The sequence below is a fragment of the Stegostoma tigrinum genome, chromosome 12 (genome assembly GCF_030684315.1).
Source record: "Stegostoma tigrinum isolate sSteTig4 chromosome 12, sSteTig4.hap1, whole genome shotgun sequence".
NCBI classification, from domain to species: domain Eukaryota; kingdom Metazoa; phylum Chordata; class Chondrichthyes; order Orectolobiformes; family Stegostomatidae; genus Stegostoma; species Stegostoma tigrinum.
In genome coordinates, this window is record NC_081365.1 from 30,955,567 (window position 1) to 30,982,769 (window position 27,203).

The 27,203-nt window shown below is 40.9% G+C and overlaps 1 protein-coding gene across 2 annotated transcripts in view; it reads left to right on the top strand.

Annotated features, from left to right (window-relative positions):
• The window catches only part of LOC125457216 (E3 ubiquitin-protein ligase DZIP3-like), a 133,859-nt gene extending 108,043 nt beyond the window's left edge, over window positions 1–25,816 (top strand). For both annotated transcript variants that reach the window (XM_048541131.2, XM_059650260.1), the window contains 7 exons: window positions 1,271–1,374; window positions 5,253–5,343; window positions 12,971–13,078; window positions 15,326–15,453; window positions 17,811–17,910; window positions 19,001–19,096; window positions 25,392–25,816. In XM_048541131.2, coding sequence (XP_048397088.2) covers window positions 1,271–1,374; window positions 5,253–5,343; window positions 12,971–13,078; window positions 15,326–15,453; window positions 17,811–17,910; window positions 19,001–19,096; window positions 25,392–25,499 — 735 coding nt within the window. In that variant the 3' untranslated portion in view covers window positions 25,500–25,816. The remainder of the gene's footprint in view (window positions 1–1,270; window positions 1,375–5,252; window positions 5,344–12,970; window positions 13,079–15,325; window positions 15,454–17,810; window positions 17,911–19,000; window positions 19,097–25,391) is intronic.
• The last annotated feature ends 1,387 nt before the right edge of the window (window positions 25,817–27,203 follow it).

The window sequence follows — 27,203 nt, forward strand, 5'->3', positions numbered from 1 at the left end:
TCTATGTTGAATCATGTTTCTGCTGATATAACAATACCTGTCATGATGCTTCTGAGGATCGACCGTAGAATACTTATTCATAATCGTTTTTACAAGGCTTTTTTCCTATTCATTTGTGGGATGGGGGAGTTGCTGGCTGGCCAGCATTTCTTGCCCATCCTTAGTTTCCCTTGGGAAGGTGGTGGTGAGCTGCTGCAGTCCTTCTGCTGTGCGTTGACCCACAATGCTATAAGGGAGGGAATTCCAGGATTTTGACCTAGCGGTCGTATATTTCCAAGTCAGGATGGCGGGTGACTTGGAGGGGTACTTGGAGCTGGTGTGTTCCCATATGTCTGATGCCCATGAATTCTAGATGGAAGTGGCTGTCGGTTTGAAAAGCGTTGTGTGAGGCACTTTGGTGTTTTTTCTGCAGTGCATCTTGTAGGTAGTGCACACTGCTGCTACTGAGCATCGGTGGTGAGGGAGGGGGATGCTTGTGGATGTAGTGCCAATCAAGTGGGCTTGTTTTTCCTCGCTGGTGTCAATGCTGAACACATGGAGAGTCTGTCTTAGGCAGGTTAGGATTTAACACCATGATTACAGAAAGACATCTTTGTTTTAGCTTGCTGAACATTAGAGTTAAGCAATGCTATTTACTTGTGGATTCAGCTTTATCAGAACATCACTAATTGATTTTGATATATATTCACATAAGCTGGTTTAAAATTCTTAAAATGGCCGTAGACACACAGATCATTTTAACTCCCAGCTAACGGGTATATTTGAGTTAAGTGTAAGAGTTTTAAATTGTAGAAGTTTGAAATCCAAATCCAGTGCATCTCACAGGAATCGTGCCAGTAGAAGGGTGACAAGGAGTTATGGATTAAATTGGTAACTGCCTTTCTGTTACTGTGTATAAATGAAGAGAACATGAGTATACATCAAGCTATTTTATTAACACTGCCAATGATTAAACCCTCTCCTGACATCCACTTCACCCCCTCCTGGGATATAATTCTTCCTAACCTGCAGTCTTCTCAATGAGCCTTCCCATCTTTGCCCTACCTCCCCCAATCAATCACTGCTTTTATTTTCTGTCTGCTGATCATTAGGAACTTTTCTTTTAAAATGTCATTTGACAAAAACATTTTATAGTCATAGAAATGTTTTCTGGGATATTTTAATATTTATCAGGGCAATTAATACCCTGTTGATTCCCTGGCTGTGATTTTCTTTATTAAAATGATGTTCTTTATTAAAAACTAATAGAATGGTTATGCCTCTGTTATAGAGCCTTCTGCTAGAAATGCGCAGAGATTTCTTACTCAGGAACCTAGAGGATGCCTTGCTGGAGACAGAACATCAGCTGAGCATGCTTGTGGATGAGATGAGGAGGTATAATTGTTTTGATTTTAATTCATTCATTAAATTCTGACCACTATTTAACTCATAATTATAAACTTATTGGAGCTGTGTTTATTGGAGTCATATTATGGCAAATGACAAGATGAATCTATTTCTCAAAAACTCCATCGGCTGTGCTGGCATCAAACTAACAAATTAAAGTTCAAAATTTAACGACCAAAATTTCTGACAAGCATACTTTACTTTTAAATTTGTCAGCTCAGAAGTATCACTTCTTTGGTTCCATTCTGGGCCGTTGGTTTAACTACATGTGAACCATGTTTTCCTAATGCAACCCAAAGTAACCTTGAATTTGATAGTTTAGCAAAGGAAGACTCAAATAGGACTTAGGCCATGATTTACATAAAAAGGATCTAACATATGTTTTAACCATAGGACCGTTTTTTTTTTTCCTGCCTTTACCAAACTGCCTTTCAGCACACTTCTGACCCTTCATTCCTGGTTTGCCATTTAGTACATTCGTGGCTCATCTTTAACTGTAACTTTCACTTTCCAACCCACTCACCTTTGTATTCAAACAAATACTTATCTTAGTCCTGAATGGAATCAATGACTGAGCATCAAAGTCCCTCTGACTGCCCTTCCTAAATGTCAACTATCTTTGATTGTTCGGGTCCAAGTCCTGGTCACCATGCAGCCATATTTCTATGATGGCAGTGAGATAATGCCTGTGTATCTCTATCAGTGCTGTTAGACCATTCTAACTTGTTACAAATGTACCATTTAAGTAGAATGCCCTTGATTTCGACTTTTAAATATCATTCCATACTTAATGGTCAGCTTTGTTTTTTCTGTTTTCTAACCTCCTTTGAGCATCTCCTTGACTTTTTGTTACGAGCATTTTTCTTTATTCTAATTTGGGTTACCCCTCAGGTTCCCATCTCCTAAAAAAAACTAGTTTAAACTCACCCCAACAGCACTAGCAAATCTCACTGCAAACATATCAGTCTCGGTACTGTTACGGTGTTGCCTCTCCATCTTGTACAATTCCCACCTTCAAGAAAGGATGGAGAGAGAAAACAGGAAATTATAGACCAGTTAGGCTGACATCAGTGGTGGGAAAGATGCCGGAGTCAATTATAAAAGGATGAAATTACGACTTATTTGGATAGCAGTAACAGAATAGATCAGAGTCAGCATGGATTTACGAAGGGGAAATCGTGCTTGACTAATCTTCTGGAATTTTTTGAGGATGTGTCTATGAAGATGGATAAGGGAGAACCAGTGGATGTAGTGTACCTGGATTTTCAGAAAGCCTTTGATAAAGTCCCGCATAGGAGATTGGTGAACAAAATTAGGGCACATGGTATTGGGGGTAATATACTGAGCTGGATTGAAAATTGGCTGGCTGACAGGAAGCAAAGAGTAGTGATAAACGGGTTCCTTTCGGAATGGCAGGCAGTGACCAGTGGGGTACCACAAGGTTCGGTGCTGGGACCGCAGCTGTTTACGATATATATTAATGATATAGACAAGGCATTAGAAGTAATATTAGCAAATTTGCTGATGACACAAGTTGGGTGGCAGTGTGAAATGTGAGGAGGATGTTATGAGAATACAACGTGACTTGGACAGTCTAGTTGAGTGGACAGATGCATGGCAGATGCAGTTTAATGTGGATAAATGTGTGGTTATACACTTTGGTGGCAACAACAGGAAGGCAGATTACTGTCTCAATGGAGTCAAATTAGGTAAAGGGGAAGTACAACAAGATCTAGGTGTTCTTGTACATCAGTCAATGATAGCAAGCATGCAGGTACAGCAGGCAGTGAAGAAAGCTAATAGTATGCTGGTCTTCATAACAAGAGGAATTGAGTATAGGAGGAAAGATGTCCTTCTGCAGCTGTACAGGGCCCTGGTAAGACCGCACCTGGAGTATTGTGTGTAGTTTTGGTCTCCAAATTTGAGGAAGGACATTCTTGCTATTGAGAAGGACATTCTTGCTATTGAGAGGGTGCAGCGTAGGTTCACGAGGTCAATTCCTGGAATGGCGGGACTATCAATATGTTGAAAGATTGGAGTGACTGGGCTTGTATACGCTTGAGTTTAGAAGGATGAGAGGGGATCTGATTGAGGTGTATAAGATTATTAAGGGATTGGACACTCTGGAGGCAGGAAGCATGTTTCCGCTGATGGGTGAGCCCAGAACCAGAGGACACGGTTTAAAAATAAGGGGTAGGCCATTTAGAACAGCGTTGAGGAAAACCTTCTTCACCCGGAGAGTGGTGGATATATGGAATGCTCTGCCCCAGAAGGCATTGGAGGCCAACTCTCCAGATACTTTCAAGAAAGCGATGGATAGAGCTCTTAAAGATAGTGGAATCAAGGGTTATGGGGATAAGGCAGGAACAGGACACTGATTGTGGATGATCAGCCATGATCATAATGAATGGTGGTGCTGGCTCGAAGGGCCGAATGGCCTACTCCAGCACCTGTTGTCTATTGTCTATTCAACAGAACCAGTCCCAATTCCTCATTTTCTGCTTGGGGACCCTGCAGCACTCCAGACTCAAGATCAAGTTCAAAAATTTTAGGGCCTAAACTCTCCCATGTCCAAGCCACTATCCCACACACCAGGCCTTGTTATCATATAGCCCGCCAATATACACTACCTATTGTTAGTCACTAATAGCCCTCATTAACAGCTATTCACCCTCCTTGCCAGATCATTATCAACTCCTTTGTCAATCCAACTGCTCTTTCTTTGGCCTCTATCTCGTACGCTGTTGTTTATTCGCTACTCCACCCCCTTCTCTATCTTCTGCATATAAACCGACATTTTCCTACCTACCGTTGGTTCTGAGGAAGGGTCACCTGACCTGAAACGTTAACTCTGGTTTCTTCTTCACGACCCTGCCAGACCTGCTGAGCTATCCCAGCAACTTCTGTTTTTGTGAGAGATAATGGGAACTGCAGATGCTGGAGAATTCCAAGATAATAAAATGTGAGGCTGGATGAACACAGCAGGCCAAGCAGCATCTCAGGAGCACAAAATCTGACGTTTCGGGCCTAGACCCTTCATCAGAGACGGGGATGGGGAGAGGGAACTGGAATAAATAGGGAGAGAGGGGGAGGCGGACCGAAGATGGAGAGTAAAGAAGATAGGTGGAGAAGAGAGTATAGGTGGGGAGGTAGGGAAGGGATAGGTCAGCCCAGGGAATACGGACAGGTCAAGGAGGTGGGATGAGGTTAGTAGGTAGATGGGGGTGCGGCTTGGGGTGGGAGGAAGGGATGGGTGAGAGGAAGAACCGGTTAGGGAGGCAGAGACAGGTTGGACTGGTTTTGGGATGCAGTGGGTGGGGGGGAAGAGCTGGGCTGTTTTTGTTTTTGTTTTTGTTTTTGTTTTTGTTTCTGTTTTTGTTCCTGATTTACAGCATCCACATTTCTTTTCTTTTTTAATCAGTCCTCATGTTCTGACATTGAAATGCAAATGGTACTGGGAGTAGTCCTGAAGTGCTGCATTTTAATTTCCTTTCTTATTCCTTGAAATCTGCTTTCAGGACCTTATCCCTCTTAGAACTTACAGTTTTGGTAGAATTGTGGACCACAAGTTCTGGTTGATTTTTCTGGAGCTAAAAGATGTCTTCCAGCTGCTCTGTGACATCCTTGACCCTGACAAAGGAAGACAACACACCATCTTGGATCACGTTTACTATGGCAGAAATGCCTGTCTCGTCCTCTGACTATGGAATCCACTATGACCATTGCTGTAATGTTCTTCTTTCCCTCTCTGTGGCTGAGTCATTTATGATGCTGTAGGCTTGGTTCTGGGGGCTTGGAAAAATAAGGAAAATACATTAGCACTCGGCTGACATATTTACTTCATAGACGTCTGTATTTCATTGCAGACAGATTGCTGACCCGTCACAGATTCAGGCTGCTGTAAACAAGTGGGAAGTTATTGCTGCTGATCTCAGAAGTAAAATTGAATACACAAAGGTATGGAAAGCACTGAAAGTATCCTTTCCTTTGCTTTTATGATAATTGTATATTTTAGAAGCTGAACTAAATTAATAACTGTGTCATTAGGAGACTGTATAATGTTCTCCTTATTTTAATACTTTATTCTTTTTATGAAAAATCTTACATGTGTTGCTTGTGGCATCCTTGTTATAATTTAGGCAGGTCAAATACAGATCCAAATCTCTTGCCAAAATGTAATACTCTTACAGAACTATTTTGAAACTCAATTGTATGTCCGTTCTACAAATTCGTAAATTTACAGCAATCCTTCTCACTACTAACTGCTCCTCTCCATGTGGCATCATCAGCAAACTTAGAAGTTTATGCCTGTGATCCCAAGGTTTACATTGGTAATACAAATTGTGAATAACTATAGTTCCAGACATGACCTTTGTGGGGTTTCATTGTCCATTTTCTGGCACACTGAATAGCTTTCTACTGTCTATAGTCTACATGCTTACTATGTACCATTTGTATTGAATCCAGCTCGGAATTTGTTTACTTTTGAATGACTTGATTGCCAATTAAATTCAGGCCATACCACAGTTGTATATCACTCCTTTCAAAATATTTCAGCTGAGTCCTTGAAGAGCATAATCTGGGTTTTTTCACTCCACATAACCTCTCTTGTTGCCACACCATTGATGTGTATGGAAGAATCGGAAATCAACAAAAAGTATTATGAAGCAATGAGGAAAGAGTCAGAGATTAATTGAAAGAGCTGACAAAAAGATGAGATGAATAGCCACCTTACGTATCCTGTGATAGTATGAAACTGCTGTTGAGGTACATCCATGATTTTCCTCAGATCAAAATAGTCCCTTGCTATAATGCATTCAGATAAGCTATCAAACAATTTTCCAATATTGACAGAATGTCAGCACCTGCTTTTTTGTTGTTTTTTTCTCTTTTGATACTAATAGTCATATCAAATAACTTGCTTCCAAGAACATTTAGTAAGTATTTTCAAGCAAATAACAAAGGAACAAGAGTGAATTTCTGAGGCAGTTAAATTTTGGATATAAGCAACAATTGCAGATACAACAGACACTTAGGAAAACAAATGCAATTTAAGTCGGCACAAGACAAAAAGCATGCGTTAGGAACAAAAGATTTTTCAAAATAACTAATGCATTTATACATACAAAAGAAACAATTATCCAAAACACACCTTTCACAGACTGGTGGGTTTACAGCAAATGTGTTTCCTTCTCATATGCGCATAGCTGGAAAATTTTAATCAGGCAGCAACCCTTTTCACTGCATCTCGCATTTAAATTTAACAATATAGCCATGTTTTTTACAACAGCATCCACTACATTATATTCATTCCTAAACGTACTCAGCCCAAAGCTAAAGATTCCACCTTCATTTGGAAGGAATTCATTACTTCTGTTGTGGTTTTCATTGGCGTCGGTTTGCCTTAGTAGACCCTTGTTCACTGTTCACTTTCTTTTGCTGCCTCCATCTTCTCTCACGTTCATTTTGCAGCCTCCATCCATCTCTCCCCACTTGTTTGCAACCTCTCTACTTACTTTAGCCTCCCTCCTCCACCATCAGCTTTCATTTCTCTCTTGCCCCACTCCTCTAGCCTTCCTCTTTCACTCTTTCTCTCCCGAGTCAGCCTTCTCTCCTTCTCTGCTGCCCTAATTCATGCAATCTCTTCATCTTGCTTTCTTCTGACCCCTATGTTCTCTCCTGCTATCTCTTTCCCCTGAAGGAGGGCACTGTGGAGGACTCGAACAGTGAGGCAATATGTGCAGAGCTCAGAAATAGAAAGGGCGCAGTAACAATGTTGGGCTGTACTACAGGCCTCCCAACAGTGAGCATGAGATTGAGGTAAAAATATGTAGACAGATTATGGAAAGATGTGGGAGCAACATGGTGGTTATGGTGGGAGATTTTAATTTTCCAAACATTAACTGAGATTCACTTTAGATGGAGCAGAATTTGTAAGGAGCATCCAGGAGAGTTTTCTAGAGCAGTATGTAAATAGCCGAACTTGTAAAGGGGCCATAGTGGTCCTGGTGTTGGAGAATGAGCCCGGCCAGGTGGTTGAAGTTCCAGTAGGGGATTACTTTGGGAATAGTGATCACAATTCTGTAAGTTTTACAATACTGATGGACAGACAGTTGTGGTCCTAAAAGAAGATTGCTAAATTGGGGGAAGGCCAACTATTAAAAAATTCGGCTGGAGCTAGGGAATGTGGATTGGCAGTAGCTGTTTGTGGATAAATCCACATTTGATATATGGGAGGCTTTTAAAGAGAGGTTGATTAGAGTGCAGGACAGACATGTCCCTGTGAAAATGAGGGATAGAAAAGGCAAGATTAGGAACCATGAACAGGTGAAATTGTGAGACTAGCAAAGAAGGAAAAGGAAGCTTAAGGTCTGGGCAACTGAAAACAGACAAAACTTTGGAAGAATATTTGGAAAAGTAGGATCAATCTGAAACGAGGAACTCAGAGGGCTAAAAGATGTCATGAAATATCTTTAGCAAACAGGGTTAAGGAAAATCCCAAAGCCTTTTATTTGTACATAAGGAGCAAGAGGGTAGCCAGAAAAAGGGTTGGCCCAACCAAGGACAAAGGAGGGAACTTATGCGAGGAGTCAGAGAAAATGAATGAGATTCTTATTGAGTACTTTGCATCGGTATTCACTGAGGAGAGGAACATGATGGATGTTGAGGTTAGGGATAGATGTTTGATTACTCTAGGTCAAGTTGGCATAAGGAGGGGGGGAAGTGAGATAACAAAGTGTAGAGCTGGCTGAACACAGCAGGCCAAGCAGCATCATAGGAGCAGGAAGGCTGACGTTTTGGGCCTTCTTCAGAAATGGGGGGAGGGGAAGAAGGTTCTGAAATAAATAGGGAGAGAAGGGCAGGCGGGTAGAAGATGGATAGAGGAGAAAATAGGTGGAAAAGAGACAGCCCATTTTATCTGGTTTGCTTCAGGACGTGGTTGAGCAGATTCAAGGCTGAAGAGATTACGAGGGAGTTGCTGTGGGCGAGAGATCCGCTGAGGTTTTTCCGGAGGGAAGAGGGTAACCTCTTCAGGGTAGGCATCCTTAGAAGAGGCTTCGCAGTGGGGTTAAAATTGTTTTAGAGATAGTAGGAACTGCAGACGCTGTAACAAGGTGTAGAGCTGGATGAACACATAACAAGATGTAGAGTTGGATGGGAAGTGTTGGGTATTCTAAAAGGCATTAGGGTGGATAGGTCCCCAGGTCCAGATGGGATGTATCCCAGGTTACTGAGGGAAGCGAGAGATGAAATAGGTGGGGCCTTAACAGATATCTTTGCAGCATCCTTGAGCACAGGTGAAGTCCCTGAGGACTGGAGAATTGCTAATGTTGTCCCCTTGTTTAAGAAGGATGGCAAGGATAATCCAGGTAATTGTGGACCAGTGAGCCTGACGTCAGTGGTAGGGAAGCTGCTGGAGAAGATACTGAGGGAGAGGATCTATTTACATTTGGAAGAAAATGGAAGAAAATTAGTTATAGGCAGCATGGTTTTGTGCAGGGAAGTTCATGTCTTATTAGCTTGATAGAATTCTTTGAGGAAGTGATGAAGTTGATAGATGAGGGAAGGGCTGTAGCTGCCATATACATGGACTTCAGTAAGGTGTTTGATAAGGTTCCCCATGGTAGGCTGATGGAGAAAGTGAAGTCACATGGGGTCCAGGATGTTTTAGCTAGATGGATAGAGAATTGGCTGGGCAACATGAGATGGAGAGTTGTAGTGGAAGGGAGTTTCTCAGAGTGGAGAACTGTGACCAGTGGTTCCACAGGGATCCATGCTGGGGCCACTGTTGTTTGTGATATATGTTAGTGATCTGAAGGAAGGTATAGATGGTCTGATTAACAAGTCTACAGATGACACTGAGATTGGTGGAGTAGCAGACAGTGAAAGGTGCTGTCGAGAATGCAGCAGAATATAGAAAGATTGGAGAGTTGGGCACAGAAATGGCAGATGGAGTTCAATCCAGGCAAATGTGAGGTGATGCATTTTGGAAGATCCAATTCAAGAGCGAACTGTACAGTAAATGGAAAAGCGCTAGGGAAAGTTGGTGCGCAGAGAGACCTGGGTGTTCAGGTCCATTGTACCCTGAAGGTGGCAATGCAGGTCAGTAGAGTGGTCAAGAAGGAAGACGCATGCTTTCATTCGTCAGATGGGACGTACAAGAATTGGCAGGTCATATTACAGTTGTATAGGACTTTGGTTCGACCACATTTGGAGTACTGTGTACAGTTCTGGCCACCACATTACCATAAGGATGTGGATGCTTTGGAGACGGTGCAGAGGAGGTTCATCAGGATGTTGCCTGGTATGGAGGGCGCTAGCTAAGAAGAGAAGTTGAGTAGATTAGGATTATTTACATTAGAAAGATGGAGGTTGAGGGAACACCTGATTGAGGTCTACAAAATCATGAGGGGTATAGGCAGGGTGGATAGCAAGAAGCTTTTTTCCAGTGAGGGACTCAATTACTAGGGGTGTCGATTTCAAGGTGAGAGGGGAAAAGTTTAAAGGAGATATGTGTAGAAAGTTCTTTACGCAGAGGGTGGTGGATGCCTGGAACACGTTGCCAGCGGAGGTAATGGAGGCACAGTAGCATCATTTAAGATGTATCTAGACAGATACATGAAGGGGCAACGATCAGAGGGATTCAAATCCTTGGAAAATAGGCGAAGGTTTAGACAGAGGATCTGGATCAGCGCAGGCTTGGAGGGCCGAAGGGCCTGTTCCTGTGCTGTAATTTTGTTTGTTCTTTGTACTTCCTAACTCCTGTCTTGTTCCTTTGCAACCAACCCCTGGAAATTCCTCTTTCTGTCTTTTCTTGATGCCTAACCCCAGTCCTGCAGCTACTCACTCTTTCACTCTCACCCTTGGAATATCCCACCTCTTTCTCTTCCTCCTTCATTCCTGCATTACCCACTCTTTTCCCCACATCAACATGCTGTCTCTTTCTTTCAACTCAGTAGCTACCCTAACCTTGCAGCCTACCCCCTTTCCCGACCCCTGTAGTCTCCCTTCTCTTTTTTTAACTCCAAACCTTGCAGCTGTCCCACTCCGGAGGCATTTGATAAGATGCCATACTTTAGACTACTTAATAAGGAAAGAGCCAATGGTATTGCAGACAGTACAATTAGCATGGAAAGAGGATTAGCGAACTAACAGAAGACAAAGAGTCGGGATAAGGGGGGCTTTTTCAGGATGTTGGCCTGTAACAGGTAGTGTGCTATCACTGCTGAGGCCGCAGTTATTTGCAGTATATCTTAATGATTAATGATGAGAAAAGTGAACGTATTATAGCCAAGTTTGTGGATGACATAATGAGGTTATAGACAGATTAAGTGAATAGGCAGAAATTTAGCAGTTGGAATATGATGTTGGGCAATGTGACCTTATGCACTTTGGCATGAAGAATAAAGGAGCAAAATAGCGTTTAAGTGGAAAAAGACTGCCGAAAGCTACAGATCAGAGCGATTTGTGATTCCTCATCCATAAATTACAAAATGCTAGCGTCCAAGTTCAGCGGAGAACATGGAGAAGGTAAATAGAATGTTAGCTTTCATTTTTCCAAGGGAGTGTTGTGTTAAGGTAGGGAAGTCTATACAAAGTACTGGTCAGAGCACAGCTGGAATACTGTGAACAATTTTGAGCTCCTTATCGAAGGGAAAAAATACTAGCAATGGAGACAGTGCAGAAAAGATTCACTAGGCTGATACCATGTACGGATGGACTGTCTTATGAGGGGAGCTTAAGAAAATTTGGTCTGTACTCATTGGAATATAGAAGAATGAGAGGTGAAACATATAAGATTCTGAGAGAACTTGACAGGATAGAAAGTTTGTTATTCCTTGTGGGAGAGTCTAGGATGAGAGTGCATTATCTTAAAATAAAGTACATTTAAGGTTGAGGTAGGCACATTATTAATCAGTCAGGGATCAAAGGTTATGGGAAAAAGGCAAGAGATTTAGAAGGATGAGGGGTATAGGATTGAAACTTAAAACTGAGAGGTCTGGATAGAGTGGACATGGGGGAAGATGTTTCCGCTGGTGGGAAAGACTCAAACCTGAGCGTACAGCTTCAGAGTGAAGGGACAACCCTTTAGAACTGAGATGAGGAGGAATTTCTTCAGCCAGAGAGGTGAATCTGTGGAACACATTGCTGCAGAAGTCAGTGAGTGTATTTAAGACATAAATAGATAGGTTCTTCATTAATAGGGGGATCGAGGGTTACAAGGAGAAGGCAAAAAATGGGGTTGAGAAGCATTCCAGCCATGATCAAATGGCAAAACAGATTTGATGCGCTGAATGGCCTAATTCTACTCCTGTGTCTTACAGTCTTATAGTCTCTCCCTCTGTCTCTTCTTCTCTCATTGCTACAGCTATCCTCTTTCTTGCTCCGTCTATCTCAACCTCCTTCTCTAATGCTCTATTCCTTCACAATCTCCTCTCTTTCTTTCATCCCCTGACCCTTTCTACTTCTTTCCCTCCTTCCACCCCCATCCACCCTCGCTCCATGCCCCAAACCAATGTACCCATCCCTGTCTTTTTCCCTGCCAGGCTCACCAATTTACACTTCTCCGATCCCGCTTCTCCAGCCCACACACTTCCCTGTCAGAGGCCTGTAATCTTTCACCTCACCTCGTACCTTCTCGCTGGTTCTACGAGCAGAAAGCACAAAAAAGAACCATCCTGTGATTGGAGAAACAACTCCTCAGATTAGTGTCCATTCATCTCATAACGCCTCCATAATTGAATTATCCTTTGAGGGCGAAGTTCTCCTGTGCTTATGTGTGTTACGTGTTATGTCAGTAAGCCCAGGCCCTGGTAATTAGCTACATTTTGTGCCAACGTACTTGCCTTAGATTGGATACATGAAGGTTCATTACGTCAGTTTCTTGGAATGAGAATATTGTCCTTTGAGGAGAAACTTTATAGAATGAGCTTTCAGTCATGAAGTTGAAAAGAATGAAATCTAAAATTTTTAGAAGGCTTGACACAATAAATATTGAGATACTGGTTGTCCTCGCTGAAGATTCTAGCCCCTTGAGCTGTTTAGCCACGTTAAGGACATGGCCATTTCAGATTGTTGAGAATAAATTTATTCACTTGAAAGATTGTGAATATTTGGAATTCTTTGTCTCAGAGAGCTGTGGGCATTCGGTCATTGAATAAATTCATGTCTGAGATTTTTTAAATTTTTCGACACTGCAGGAATCTAGGGTATGGGGATAGGGTGGAAACGTGGAGTTGTGTTGGATGAGCCATGGCCTTACTGAATGGCAAAGCAAGCAAGTGGCCATAAAGCCGCCTTTTTTTTTTATGAATTTATCCTACCCATTTCTACTTAATGGAGCTTGCTTATTTCCCTTCCTATCTCAGGGTCAATAGAATTGATTCTGTTATTGCTGTCACTATCACCAGCTGGAATCAGTTAGTTAATTCAATACAAAGCAAGATCAGATTGGAAACCTCCCTTGACTTTAAGACTAAGGCTGCCACACTGAACAGTCCATATACACACTGATGTTGATCTATAACATGAAACAAAAGAACAAGTGATTAATAATTGGATTTTCTTTTTGTTCACCGTTCAGATAAACTTCAATGATCACATCTACCTGATCAAAAAGGGAGCCAAACTGAGTAATCTGCCTGTGCTCAGCAATCCTGAACCTCCAACCTGGCTTTCTTTGCACATTCTGGTAAGCAGGTGCAGTGTCAGAGTCAGCAATCACAGGTTTTGGTGCTGCTGTTTGTATGGGCTCCTGGCCACTCATCTGAGTGCAGTGGGTCTTCCCTCATCCAAGCACAGCAGCCCCACCCCTGACCTGAGCACACTCCCTAAAGCCCCAGACCCCATTTATTGGGTGCTGATGTACTCCTGTGTCCTTGACCGTAATGGTAAGTAGATAGTTTTCTCTGTGCTGAAGAGTCTGGATAAGTGGATACTTAATTTCATCCCTGTTATAATGAAGACAATATGTACAGATATGACAAGAGCAAACAATGGTGCTGGGAACATTAGAGAGCAGGGATACATAAACAGATGAAATAGAAAAAAATGTTGGGATTTCTATTCAGCATTTAAACAGAAGAGGAAACATTTGTATTACTGTAGAATGGCTTCAAGTTAAAACCATACAAAGTTTGACTTCAACTGACATAACCAGATATCTGCATTCACATTTTTCTTTCCTTTATTTTTGGTTAGTCTGTTTAAGTGAACGTATGGGAATGTTTGTAATATACAGGAACTATTCTGTGATTTTCATTTTAGTTGTAGCCATATCATTTAGGGAAATTGAATTTTTTTAACATTCAAATTAAAGACACATGCAGTTTTTCAATTCAGAACCTCACAGTTGTGTATTAATCCTTAATGGTATTAGTTCGATGGGTACATATGTATTTAAGGTGGACATTAATTTTGATTGATTTAAAGGGAACTAGGGAAAATCTTTTGACTACATTTCAAATTATTGCAATTTTTAGAAATGTATTACTATATTTTGGGAGCTCTACAATTGCTGTGAAAGGGGGAAATGCCACTGAGTTCAGAGAGATCCCCAAAATAGTGTCATCATGATTCTTCCAGAGTTTACTTTCAACTTTTCCCACTTTACTTACATTCCCCTTTCCTAAAGTGATGGGCTCATACTGACATATTGTTGTATGGATGGCTGACAGCCCTTGGGTACCTTAGACAACTGGTAGCTTCCTGTTTGAATATTCTCAGGCTATTGAAACTTCAGTGCTGCAGCACTTTCTCTCTCTTTCATACACATTTGCACAGATAGTTGAGACAATTGTAGTGTCCAACAAACAATTCCAGTACAACTGTGGTACTGCAACCATATGAATTAAGAACTGTTCGATCACTCAAGTCTGCTCCTCAGTTAAATAAGATCACGGCTGATCTGTTTATGTTCTAAATCCCATGTTCCCATCTATTCCCAATAATCTTTGATTGACTTGTCTAAAAAGACTCTGTATACCTCCATCTTAAAACTACCTGCTGATGCAGAGTTCTAAGGTTACACAACCCTTTAAAAGTAAGAATTTCTCCTCAACTCTGACCTAAAAGGGCAATCACTAATTTTAAAGTTGTGTCCTTGAGTTGTGGATTAACCCACAAAATCAGTTCCTTTCCATGTCAACTTTGTCGAGTCCATTCAGGACCTTATGAACTTCAGCCAAATCACTCTTCATTCTTATAAACTCCAATGGAAACAAGCCCAGCCTATCTAACCTACACTTACAAAACAACATACTCATTCCAAGTAGCAATCAATACATTTTCGTCTTTCCTTGACCTACCCAGTCTCATCCTTCACACTAACAGAAATATACTGCGTTTAGATAACAAAGTGTGAAGCTCGATGAACACAGCAGGCCAAGCAGCATCTCAGGAGCACAAAAGCTGACATTTCGGAAAGGGTCTCTGATGAAGGGTCTAGGCCCGAAACGTCAGCTTGTGTGCTCCTGAGATGCTGCTTGGCCTGCTGTGTTCATCCAGCTTCACACTTTGTTATCTTAGATTCTCCAGCATCTGCAGTTCCCATTATCACTATACTGCTTTTAGACTCTTGTTATCTTATTTTTGAAGGCCTCCCACTTTCCAACCATCCATTTACCTGCAAATAGCCTCTCTCAAACAACTCTTGAAAGTTCTTGGTTAATACCATCAAATGATCAATAATGATCAGATCGTAAACACTGAATATCTTAGCTCCTCCGTAAGTCACAGTCAATAATATCAATTGTAACACCCCCCACTGCTTGCTGTGCTGTGAACAGCTAATATGAACACAGAGGCTAAATTAAACTACATCTGTATGGCTTAGCTACAAAATGGTCTTTGTAGGGATTTAGAAAGAAAATTAATACTACGAATATTCTATACTTAGCTATAACTTTACCTGTGTGTTATATTTAACTTATTTTTGTAGAAATCTCAAAGGAAAGCAAGCTTTCAGCATTTATCAGAGCCTCAACCTTCTCTACAATTGCATGCTGCAACCACAACCGCTACCACATCCAGTGCAACATCCAGTATCCTACAAGGATATAGAAACAGGTCGGTATTAAATCTGTTTCAAGTTTGGTACTGATGTCTTAATGGAGTCAATCTCATTACCATTGAACATACATACTGATTATAGGGTAAGAGCATCTCCAGTAGGCCACTGATTACAATAAATTTAAAATGTTACAGCTGATTATCATCAACCTCCTACCACTGAAGTCTGCTTTCTTCTAGAATTGAATATCATCTGAAAACTGAAAAGTATGCTGTTCCAATTTGACTTTCTTTTAGCTGCAGCAATATTGATATTGTTTCAATCGTATCCTAAACTGCTATAAATGAATTGTTAGTGCTGGTAATGACAAACCTATTCAATTAATCTTTTAACTGTGCACGAACAATGAGTAATAATCCATGCAGATCTCAGATTCCATTGCCATATGTATTGAGGTTGATGATCTCAGCTCAGTCAGTGAGACTGCAATTTGTCTCTTTTGCTTCTGGAGTAAGCAAGGAGTAACAGATAAGGAGTTCAGTCATAACTGCAAATGAATAATTCTTTTTAAAATTGTGTGTACAGGAATTGGGTGCAAAGAGGTTGCATGGTGCCTCTGTCTTCCAATAGATGAGGAATTTCACAGTTTGACATAAAATATCAGAATGTTGAGTACAGATCCATTATCAGTCAAAATTTAAAGATTTTATAGAAGTGACAGACAAGAAAATATTTTGAGGAAGTTGCACAATATCATGGTGCAGTTCAGTACTGCTCTGAACTAACAGTTTTGATTTTTCTGCTCATGTTCTGGAATATGACTTGAACCCTAAACCCTGTTGTCTATATCTTGAGCTTTTGTTGCCTTTGCTGTTCTTCTAAAATGTATTTTAATTTAGCTTATAACGATATTGGCTTGCCCTTGAATTGATCATTCAACCACTTTGGTTTTGTTTTACCATGTACCTTTCTCTTAACCCTGGGGAAATGAGTTAGTGAAGCTGCCCAATCAAACTGACTGAGGTCTACCTTCACTTTTGCAAATTTAGTCCTCTAGAGTTCTAGAAGTGTCATTGCATTTTAGTCAACTTCAATTGAATCTAATGATGTTTTAGTCACTGTTGCTAAGGTATTTGATATTGCGTCAGGGCTGTCATACATACTGAACAAGGATACCTGATCACCTCACTATCATGTTCGGTAAGGTAAATGATTTCTTTTATCTACAAACCTGTTGACTGACATGCCCTCCAATTTCGAAGGCATGCTAGTGAAATAACAAATCCCTAGGGAAATTAAAATTTCCCAATCTATAGACCTCCTGATTTAAATTACTTCAAGCAGAAGCATTTTTTTTGCCTTTACTATCCAGCATATAAAACCCGAAACAGGACCCATCAACTCTTTGAAGACATCAGTGAGTAAAGGCTTATTTCTGTTGGAGGCATTAGGCATGTCAGGTATATCGCTCCTAGATGCAGGTGGCTAAGCACTAATTCTTTTGACTCTAGGGTCTTAGATTAAGACAAAATTGGCATGAGTCATATCTCTCTGGCAATTATTAGATTTCTTAGTTTACTATTCAGCAAAGGCTACAATGATGTAATATGAGAAGAAATGTTTGTGACACATCTGGGAGGAACTTTGATACTTATTATGGATGCTGTGTCTCAAATCTGGTTGTGCAGTGTGTTTTGTTCAGGGTGGATACTGGGGAGCCAATAAACAACTTTCTAAGATTCGAAATTAGTGATCAGAAAGGAGAAACTCACCAGAAGTGGACATGTGCCATATTATTAAAAACTAGAATAATCAGCATGCAGTGCCCTGGCCTGAGCCCCCTATGTTAGCAAATAAAGGACCTACATTGTAGTGGTTTTGAGGCTAGTATTGCAAGATTATTTTGTTCTAAGACTGTCAGAGACAGCAGCATTGAGAAAAAGCAGTTCTATCTGCAGCCAACAGGCACTCCTTGAAAGTACAGTCTATTAGGCACAACCAAAAGATATACTTATAAATATATCTGCCTGATGTGGAACAATAATTCTAAACTCAAAGACCATGGCCACTGAATCCAGTGACCTGTCCTATCTACTGTCCCAATTTCCACAGCTTCCCAACACCACTGCCTATCTTCTGATTCCTCACATCCTTCACTATATGAGCCCACCCCATTACTTGTCTACGGACAGCACCTGGCATTGTTCCTGCTTAATCTTTGGCCCCACTTCATCTGCAAACTCCAAGTTATTGTCTGCAGCTTGCCAACTTAATTGTAACAAAGCCCAAAACCAATATTGGCTGTATATTGAGATTCAGACACCGGGATGATTGCCTGCATAAACTATGCAGGTCTGAATTTCTAGACCATTGCCATATATTACTGTGCAATTGTGTGTTATTTTCCTTGCAGGTCAGAACTAAGCAGTTTTGTTGATCAAGGACAAACTGAACAGAAAACATGGACGAGCGTTGAAAATCAGAAGTCCTGTAAGCAGTTGGTGCAACAGCAGGTATAAAATGACATCAGATAATGATTGTATTTCTACGGTGTGGTTACTGACATAACAGATCTACAATACATTGTGTTCTAATTCAGTGATTAACTGACTTCACTATTTTAAGTGCACTTTCTTTGAGCATACAGTCGATATATCTCAAAATAATTTTTAAAACTGGGAGTCTTCATAGTCAGTTCATCTTTCAGTGCAGTGCTGTCTCTTACACATTAGCAAGGTTGTTAATCCACGCTGATATAACCTGTCCTCTGAGGACAGCAGCAGAGACTGAGAAAATTAGCTGTAATCCCTGCTGCTAATGGCTGTCCGGTGATTGAAGCTCAGGTAAAGATGACATTGGATTTACCGAACAACAAAATAGCATTTCAGCATTTTGTGGGTTCTGTGGAGAAGATGGTGCAAGATGGGATGGTGTTGCATCCACAGACATGTCATAGGATGCGTGTATTCCGCTTCATTGACTTCAATAGAATTGGACATATGATGGGTTGTGTAGTAGGTGGGTCATCCCCATATTATCCAGTTTGATCCAAAGTGCAAGCTATATTTACATCCTTTATGTGAATAATTGACCACTTTGGCAAATTACTGAAGAACTGGCTGTCCCTATAGAGTTGTTATACATTTGGAGCACTGCTTTAAGAAAAAAATTGGTGAATAGAATAAGGGGAATCTGGAGGTGGAGCAAGAAATCAAAATAAGATTTGTTTCTAACTCTTTCTTTCTCCAGTGATGTTGCTAGAGCTACTGAGTTTCTCCAGCATTCTCTACTTGTTTTAACTCTCCAGTGCCCATGGTATTTTGCCATCTGCAGTATTTTCCCTTTATTTGAAGAGGAATAATATCATTGCCCTTTGTCGCTTCATAAAATATGTCTGAACAGCATCCCTAACAATTAAACAAATTCCATTATGATTAGCTCCTCACTCCAAGGACAGCACAAATACTATAAATATGCTGCAAAGCAATTCTAGTTCACCTCCAGAATTAAATCTTGAAATATTTGTGGCCTGCGTTTTGAAATGCATGAAATCTTAAAATTCATAACATTTTAATCCATTGCAACTTTGTTTTTGTACTCCAGTGTATTGAGGAAGACCCCTGCATCATTTGCCATGAGGAATTAGTTCCCTCCAAGGATTGCTATGAGCTGGAATGTAAACATATTTTCCACAAAAAGGTGGGTGTACTTCTATTGCAGTTTTTTGAAAGTACAGCTGTTAATCTTGTTGTGCACTAATTGCTATCTAGATTTCCACTAACTGGAAGAACTGTGATGTAAGTGAAAAACCATGCGTACTTAATATATACATAATTCAAAACAAATCAAAGGCTGAAATAACCACTTCCTTCAACCACATCGTGGACCATGTACTAATATAGTTTGTCACTTGATAACTGTTTGTAAATATCCCATTCATCCACCTCAGATCAAATCGCAAACAGCATAACGGGAAATTACTATTTCACTACTCAAATTAGTAACAGCGCAGTCTGCTGTATGAAATATTCAGTATCTCATACACAGTTGGGAGATCAAGGATTGTTTTACTATCTGAATACAGATTTGTTTGTAAATTGTTTCTGTTCTTCTGTATTTATGACTAACAGGAATATGTGAATAGGCTCTGTTAAGTTGAGACATTTTCTACACCCAGTTAAATTTGTTGTATTACATGTTTAAAATATTAAAATTGTTCTCTAACTGAGCAACCTCAAAAATATTCTCCAAGAAGGACTTTGATATCTATTTCCAAACTTGCTTTTCAACATGGCAGAATTGCCTAAGTAGTAAAAAATGAACACTACCCAGCAAAACACTACAACCAGTGTCAGTTCTCATGTTCACCCAAACTGTTGACCTGTGACTAGCTAATTTAGAAATAATGTGTCCAGTTAAGTATCTGCGGTTTACAAATAAAGTTAAAATTAGCAATAAAGTTAAAATTAACAAAATGATTGATGGTAATTATTCTATAACTAGGAAAATAAGAAATCTAGTTAAAGTTTAACTTCTTTTAAAACTAAAAGCTATACATGTACAAGTGCAGAACTTGAGCAATTAATCTTAATCTGTTGTGCATAACACCATGGTAATTCTTTTCAAAGTAACTTTATTATCGTGAAATGTGCTATCTCCATCAATGCACTGTTCAAACATTGTTCAAATGTCATGTCATAGGCAGATTATAACCTCCAAAAATCTCCACAATCAATGGCACTTTTATTTTGCTGCTTGGGTGCTCAGTTTGCAGAACTAATGCCTAGCAAAGCAGGAACAGAGTACCCTTCAATCAAACTAGGTCTCTATTTGGAGATTTAAGTGACTAGGTTTAAAAGTTTCCCATTTTAGATAACAATTAAATATCTCTGTTACTGAATTATGAGTAATACAGGTCTTACATGATGCAGTCACAATCACATAGATGAACAAAATTAAAGTGGAAAAGGGCTTGTTTCAGTTTGCTATTAAGTAACATCGTTGAAAAGTGTATTTGGGCAGATATTTGATGAGATCACAAGTGAACTTAGCTAGAATCCCTTTAGTTAGAATCCTCCGCCTCCGCCGCATCTGCTCCCACGATAAGACATACCACTCCCGCACATCCCAGATGTCCAAGTTCTTTAAGGACCGCAACTTTCCCCCCACAGTGATCGAGAACGCCCTTGACCGCGTCTCCCGTATTTTCCGCAACACATCCCTAACACCCTGCCCCCGCCACAACCGCCCTAAGAGGATCCCCCTCGTTCTCACACACCACCCTACCAACCTCCGGATACAACGCATCATCCTCCGACACTTCCGCCATCTACAATCCGACCCCACCACCCAAGACGTTTTTCCATCCCCACCCCTGTCTGCTTTCCGGAGAGACCACTCTCTCCGTGACTCCCTTGTTCGCTCCACACTGCCCTCCAACCCCACCACACCCAGCACCTTCCCCTGCAACCGCAGGAAATGCTACACTTGTCCCCACACCTCCTCCCTCACCCCTATCCCAGGCCCCAAGATGACATTCCACATTAAGCAGAGGTTCACCTGCACATCTGCCAATGTGGTATACTGCATCCACTGTACCCGGTGCGGCTTCCTCTACATTGGGGAAACCAAGCGGAGGCTTGGAGACCGCTTTGCAGAACACCTCCGCTCAGTTCGCAACAAACAACTGCACCTCCCAGTCGCAAACCATTTCCACTCCCCCTCCCATTCTCTAGATGACATGTCCATCATGGGCCTCCTGCAGTGCCACAATGATGCCACCCGAAGTTTTGCAGGAACAGCAACTCATATTCTGCCTGGGAACCCTGCAGCCTAATGGTATCAATGTGGACTTCACCAGTTTCAAAATCTCCCCTTCCCCTACTGCATCCCTAAACCAGCCCAGTTCGTCCCCTCCCCCCACTGAACCACACAACCAGCCCAGCTCTTCCCCCCCACCCACTGCATCCCAAAACCAGTCCAACCTGTCTCTGCCTCCCTAACCGGTTCTTCCTCTCACCCATCCCTTCCTCCCACCCCAAGCCGCACCCCCATCTACCTACTAACCTCATCCCACCACCTTGACCTGTCCGTCTTCCCTGGACTGACCTATCCCCTCCCTACCTCCCCACCTATACTCTCTCCACCTATCTTCTTTACTCTCCATCTTCGGTCCGCCTCCCCCTCTCTCCCTATTTATTCCAGTTCCCTCTCCCCATCCCCCTCTCTGATGAAGGGTCCAGGCCCGAAACGTCAGCTTTTGTGCTCCTGAGATGCTGCTTGGCATGCTGTGTTCATCCAGCCTCACATTTTATTATCTTAGAATCCCTTTACTGTTGTCTTTTCACTCTTATCCAGTAATACAGTTGGAAGTAGAAACTTAGGCCAAAATCCACGCAGCTGTTTCAACACCTTCAGCAGCCCCATGCAGAAGAGGAAGAGGGGCTGTTGATTTAAAAAAAACAGAATATGGTGGAAAGAAATAGAGAGTAGTTTCTAATGGATATTTTTCAGATTGGAGGAAGTTAAGGTAGATGACAGCCTAGTGGCGTTATCAGTTTATTGTTAATCCAGAGACCAGGTAATGTTCTGGGGACCCATCAATTTAAATTCAGTAAAAATCTGAAATTAAGGGTCTAATGATGAGCATGAACCCATTGTCAGATAAACCCATTTTGTATACTAGTATCCTTTAGGGAAAGAAACTGCGATTCTTATATGTGACTTCAGACCAACAGCAATGTGGTTGACTCTTCCTCTGGGCAATAAATGCTAGCCTAGCCAATGATGCCCACATCCCATGAAAGAATAATTTTCAAAAAAAAAATGTTTATTTGTAGACGTCCCCTAGGGTTTGTTAGTTATGTATTAATGTACTAAACTTTTCTTATATTGGGAACAATGATACAACATTCAGATGAATTGTTAACTGCGAGAATAGTATAGACTTTAGAATAATATAAAAGCTACAATTCTAAAGTGGGTGCAGGAGCAGAAGGACCCAGAGTATAATTACATAAATCATTGAAGGTGGCAGGCCACATTGAGAACATGGTTTTAGTAAAGTATTGCTATATTCTAGGCTTTAGTAATAGTGACAGAGTATTAAGCAAAGAAGTTGTATTAAATTAGTGTTGAACATTGGTTCAGGTTGAGCTGTATATTGTGTCTGGTACTGGATGTTACAGTTTAGGCAAGATATGATGGCATTAAAGAGGGTGCAGAAATGATTCACAAGAATTATCCTTGGATGAGGAATTCAGTTCCATTGATTGGAGAAAATGTAATTGTTTTCTTTGGATAACAGAGGTGATTTAATAGAGATGTGCAAAATCAAGAGGGATCTGGTCAGATCAGTTAGGGGAAAACTGCTCCCATTGGTGTAGGGATTAAGAACCAGAAGAGGTAGATTTAAGATGATTGACTAAAGAAGTGACAGCGACATGCATGAAAACATTTTTGCACAGGAACTATTTGGGATATGTGTGATGCACTGGCTGAGAGTATGGTGGAGGCTGATTCAATCAATACATTCAAGAGAGAATTAGATTATTATCTGAAAAGGAAGAATGTGCACGTGCCCAGGGATAAACCCAGAAATGAGTAAATTGTCCCTATGGCAAAAAAAAACAATTTGCAAATCCATTGTTGCAATAGTTGCAAAGTAAATCTTGGTGGATTAGATGTGGACATACTGAAAACTCTTCTGTATAAGTATAAATATAACTGTGGCCACTTAAAGTTAATTCAGATTGGCGTGGCATAACATTCTCCAAAAAGTCTCTGTTATAACTTGACCTCCAGTATAATCCTTATTAACCTTAAATCATCTAATCAACATGTGTAGCGTTTATCTTTCCTGCTTGGTTCCAATAAATTAATATTATTGTTTGACTATAGTATCTGCAAGTATCATATTGAACACAGATTAGTTCACAAGTTATGAAACATTCATTGTGGCGATCTGTAATAGCTACCTATATAGATATTTTCATAGCTTCTTCTCTTCTTAAGATGTGAAACTCCAGTGTGTCACATTATTGTAAAATAAAGTAATTTCATGTTGTCTTTCCTTATATGAAGCCAAGTTTCAGAATTCCCTAAACGCACAGCAATTAGTCTGTGTTCACAGTAATTACGTTTTATGGTTTTAAAAGGATGAAACAGGTGAACAGAGTACCAACCTTGCAGCAAAATACTCCATTCTGCATTAAATAATGATACTTCTTTTGCCATTTTGAAGCAGCCACATGAACTGAACCATATATATGTGCGTGAGCATATGTACATGTTTGAATGAAAATGTTCATGTTATATCCATAATTAGTTTTTCAGAAACTGGCTAAAGTTTCAAAATGGGACCATTGACCTTCATACTTCAGCTCAATCTTAATGTGTTAAGCTTGATTGCTCAATTATACCCATTTACATTGAGGCCTGAATGAGAGATAACTATATTTGGCTGCTTAAATAACATATAATAAGGGCTAACAAAGAACTGCCAGATGGAAATTCTGAAAAACAAGATCCATGATTACCTGTCTAAAAACTTTATTCTGCTCCTATGACAAATATGCAATATTTCGGCCATCTGCACATGCACAATCTTGGTGCCCTGAAAAGTGCTACTATTGCAGCTGGCTATTTTAGTTCATACTATTAGAAGTGGTCATCATATTTCTGAGGGCCACGCCCTAATCACTGGCTCCCCACAAGCATTATTCTCATGAGTCAAGTCATAAGATATACGACACGGAAACAGACCCTTTGGTCCAACTCATCTATTCCGACCACATATCCTATATAAACTAGGCCTATTTGCCAGCATAGGCCCTTTTATCCCTCTAAATCCCTCCTATTCACATACCCATCCAGGTCCCTTTAAATGTTTTAATCGTACAAATCTCCACCACTTGCTCTGGCAGCTCATCCATATACTCATTACCCTCAGAATGAAAACGCCCTTAGGATCTTTTTATATCTTTCCCCCTCACCTTAAACCTATGCACCTAGTTTTAGACTAGACTCCCCCACCCCTGGGAAAAGGCCTTGTCTGTTTACCCTAGACATGCCCCTCATGATTTTATAAACCTCTATGAGGTCATTCCTCAGCCTTCGACGCTCCAGGGAACATCGTGGCAGCCTATTCAGCCTCTCCCTTTAGCTCAAACCTTCCAACCCTGGCAACATCCTCATAAATCTTTTCTGAACCTTTTCAAGTTTCGCAACATGGAGTAATGCTACAAGACAGCTAACAATAAGGAAAAGAGGATTGAAATACTCAGTTACATGCTCACAGCACTTTTATGTGCTTTTAGATTTGAAATTTTATATTTAGTGCAATAGAATATTAATGGCATTTTGAAGGTGTTTTAAGCAATGTAAATTAAGCTAGAAACCTTTTTAACTACTGCAACCTTGAACTTTTCAAAGTGAAAAGATGAATTCATTTCAGATGCTCAAAAAAAACACTAATGTCAGTCTGCATAATTAAACAAGTGTGGGATTGAGCAGTGTAAAAATCAAAACTGAAAAGGAGACAAGAAAAACTGAAACGTCATGCGTCTTTAAAAAGATTGAAAACAATGAATTCAGTTATTCCTGTACATTTAGAAGGTTGCTTGTAAGAATTCCATCATAAAAGCGCCTAAGCGTTTTTTTTGTCAGTTAAAATTTCAAATTTTAAAGATTACCATTATGCCCAAGATTTTTTTTCTGGACAAGGATGTAGTCAATGATGCTGGATGCCCAGTTTGCTCAGACAAAATATCTCATTCACAATGCAGAACTGTTAAAGAAATTATCCTGTTCTAATTTAAAGATACAGAATGAATCGACTGCAGTGACAGCCATCAAAGCACATGATCCTATCATTAGTTTGAAATTGTACATTTTTCACTTTATTATTTAGAAAGACACTTGTAATACAGATATTTTCTACCTCATTTCCTGACATTACTCTCTAATATCTGAACTACTATTCTTTTCTTTCCAGTGTATTGATTACTGGCTGAAGGAACAAAGCACATGCCCTATTTGCAGGATTCTTGTGCTAAAGCCAGAGGACTATCCACAGCTTTCAAATAAAAAGGTTCTTTCTTAAAGTAACATCTGACAAATGGGACTTTCGAGCAAGAAAATAGATATTAGATTGTGAAAATGCATATATTTGAAATGAAAAAAAGAACAATGTTATTTTAAATACTCATTGTGTAGAACCTCATGGTTTGAAATGTTTTGTTCACTGTTCACAACATTCACTTTGACTGCGATCAGTCCTGATTAACTTCATTATCCTTTAAAGCTGTGATATCGGCCTATAATGTTTTATGTAATTACTGCAGGGGTGATTTTACCTTGTTTCTCCAATACCAATGTTACACTTTTGGAATCAGTGTGAATAAATGTTTTTGATTTGCATTACTCCTTGGTGAAACTTAATGCAGAAGGAATGCAATAGAGCTTTATTTTAGCTTACAAAACATCAATCTCCATTATTCTATGGCCTCAAAATATGTAGTCATGCATATGATCTACTCTGACATCTGGACTCTCTTACTTCCACCTGGGACCACAGGTTAGCATTCAGGAGGCAGAACTCTTAACAGAGGAAAGAAGAATATATCTGATAACTGGAGATTTGAATGGGGGACTTGGCTGGCTCACTTATCCTCGGATGTGTATTTACCAACTCAGACAGCAGTTTTTGAACTAGAGATCAAAATGTATTCGAGATAATGGGAACTGCAGATGCTGGAAATCCAAGATAATAAAATGTGAGGCTGGATGAACACAGCAGGCCAAGCAGCATCTCAGGAGCACAAAAGCTGACGTTTCGGGCCTAGACCCTTCAACAGAGAGGGGGATGGGGTGAGGGTTCTGGAATAAATAGGGAGAGAGGGGGAGGCGGACCGAAGATGGAGAGAAAAGAAGATAGGTGGAGAGAGTATAGGTGGGGAGGTAGGGAGGGGATAGGTCAGTCCAGGGAAGACGGACAGGTCAAGGAGGTGGGATGAGGTTAGTAAGTAGATGGGGGTGCAGCTTGGGGTGGAAGGAAGGGATGGGTGAGAGGAAGAACAGGTTAGGGAGGCAGAGACAGGTTGGACTGGTTTTGGGATGCAGTGGGTGGAGGGGAAGAGCTGGGCTGGTTGTGTGGTGCTGTGGGGGGAGGGGACGAACTGGGCTGGTTTAGGGATGCGGTGGGGGAAGGGGAGATTTTGAAACTGATGAAGTCCACATTGATACCATTGGGCTGCAGGGTTCCCAAGCGGAATATGAGTTGCTGTTCCTGCAACCTTCGGGTGGCATCATTGTGGCACTGCAGGAGGCCCATGATGGACATGTCATCTAGAGAATGGGAGGGGGAGTGGAAATGGTTTGCGACTGGGAGGTGCAGTTGTTTGTTGCGAACTGAGCGGAGGTGTTCTGCAAAGCGGTCCCCAAGCCTCCGCTTGGTTTCCCCAGTGTAGAGGAAGCCACACCGGGTACAGTGGATGCAGTATACCACATTGGCAGATGTGCAGGTAAACCTCTGCTTAATGTGGAATGTCATTTTGGGGCCTGGGATAGGGGTGAGGGAGGAGGTGTGGGGGCAAGTGTAACACTTCCTGCGGTTGCAGGGGAAGGTGTCGGGTGTGGTGGGGTTGGAGGGCAGTGTGGAGCGAACAAGGGAGTCACCTCAAGTGTATGGATTACTATCAAGTGATGCCACCCGTAGGTTGCAGGAACAGCAACTCGTATTCCGCCTGGGAACCCTGCAGCCTAATGGTATCAATGTGGACTTCACCAGTTTCAAAATCTCCCCTTC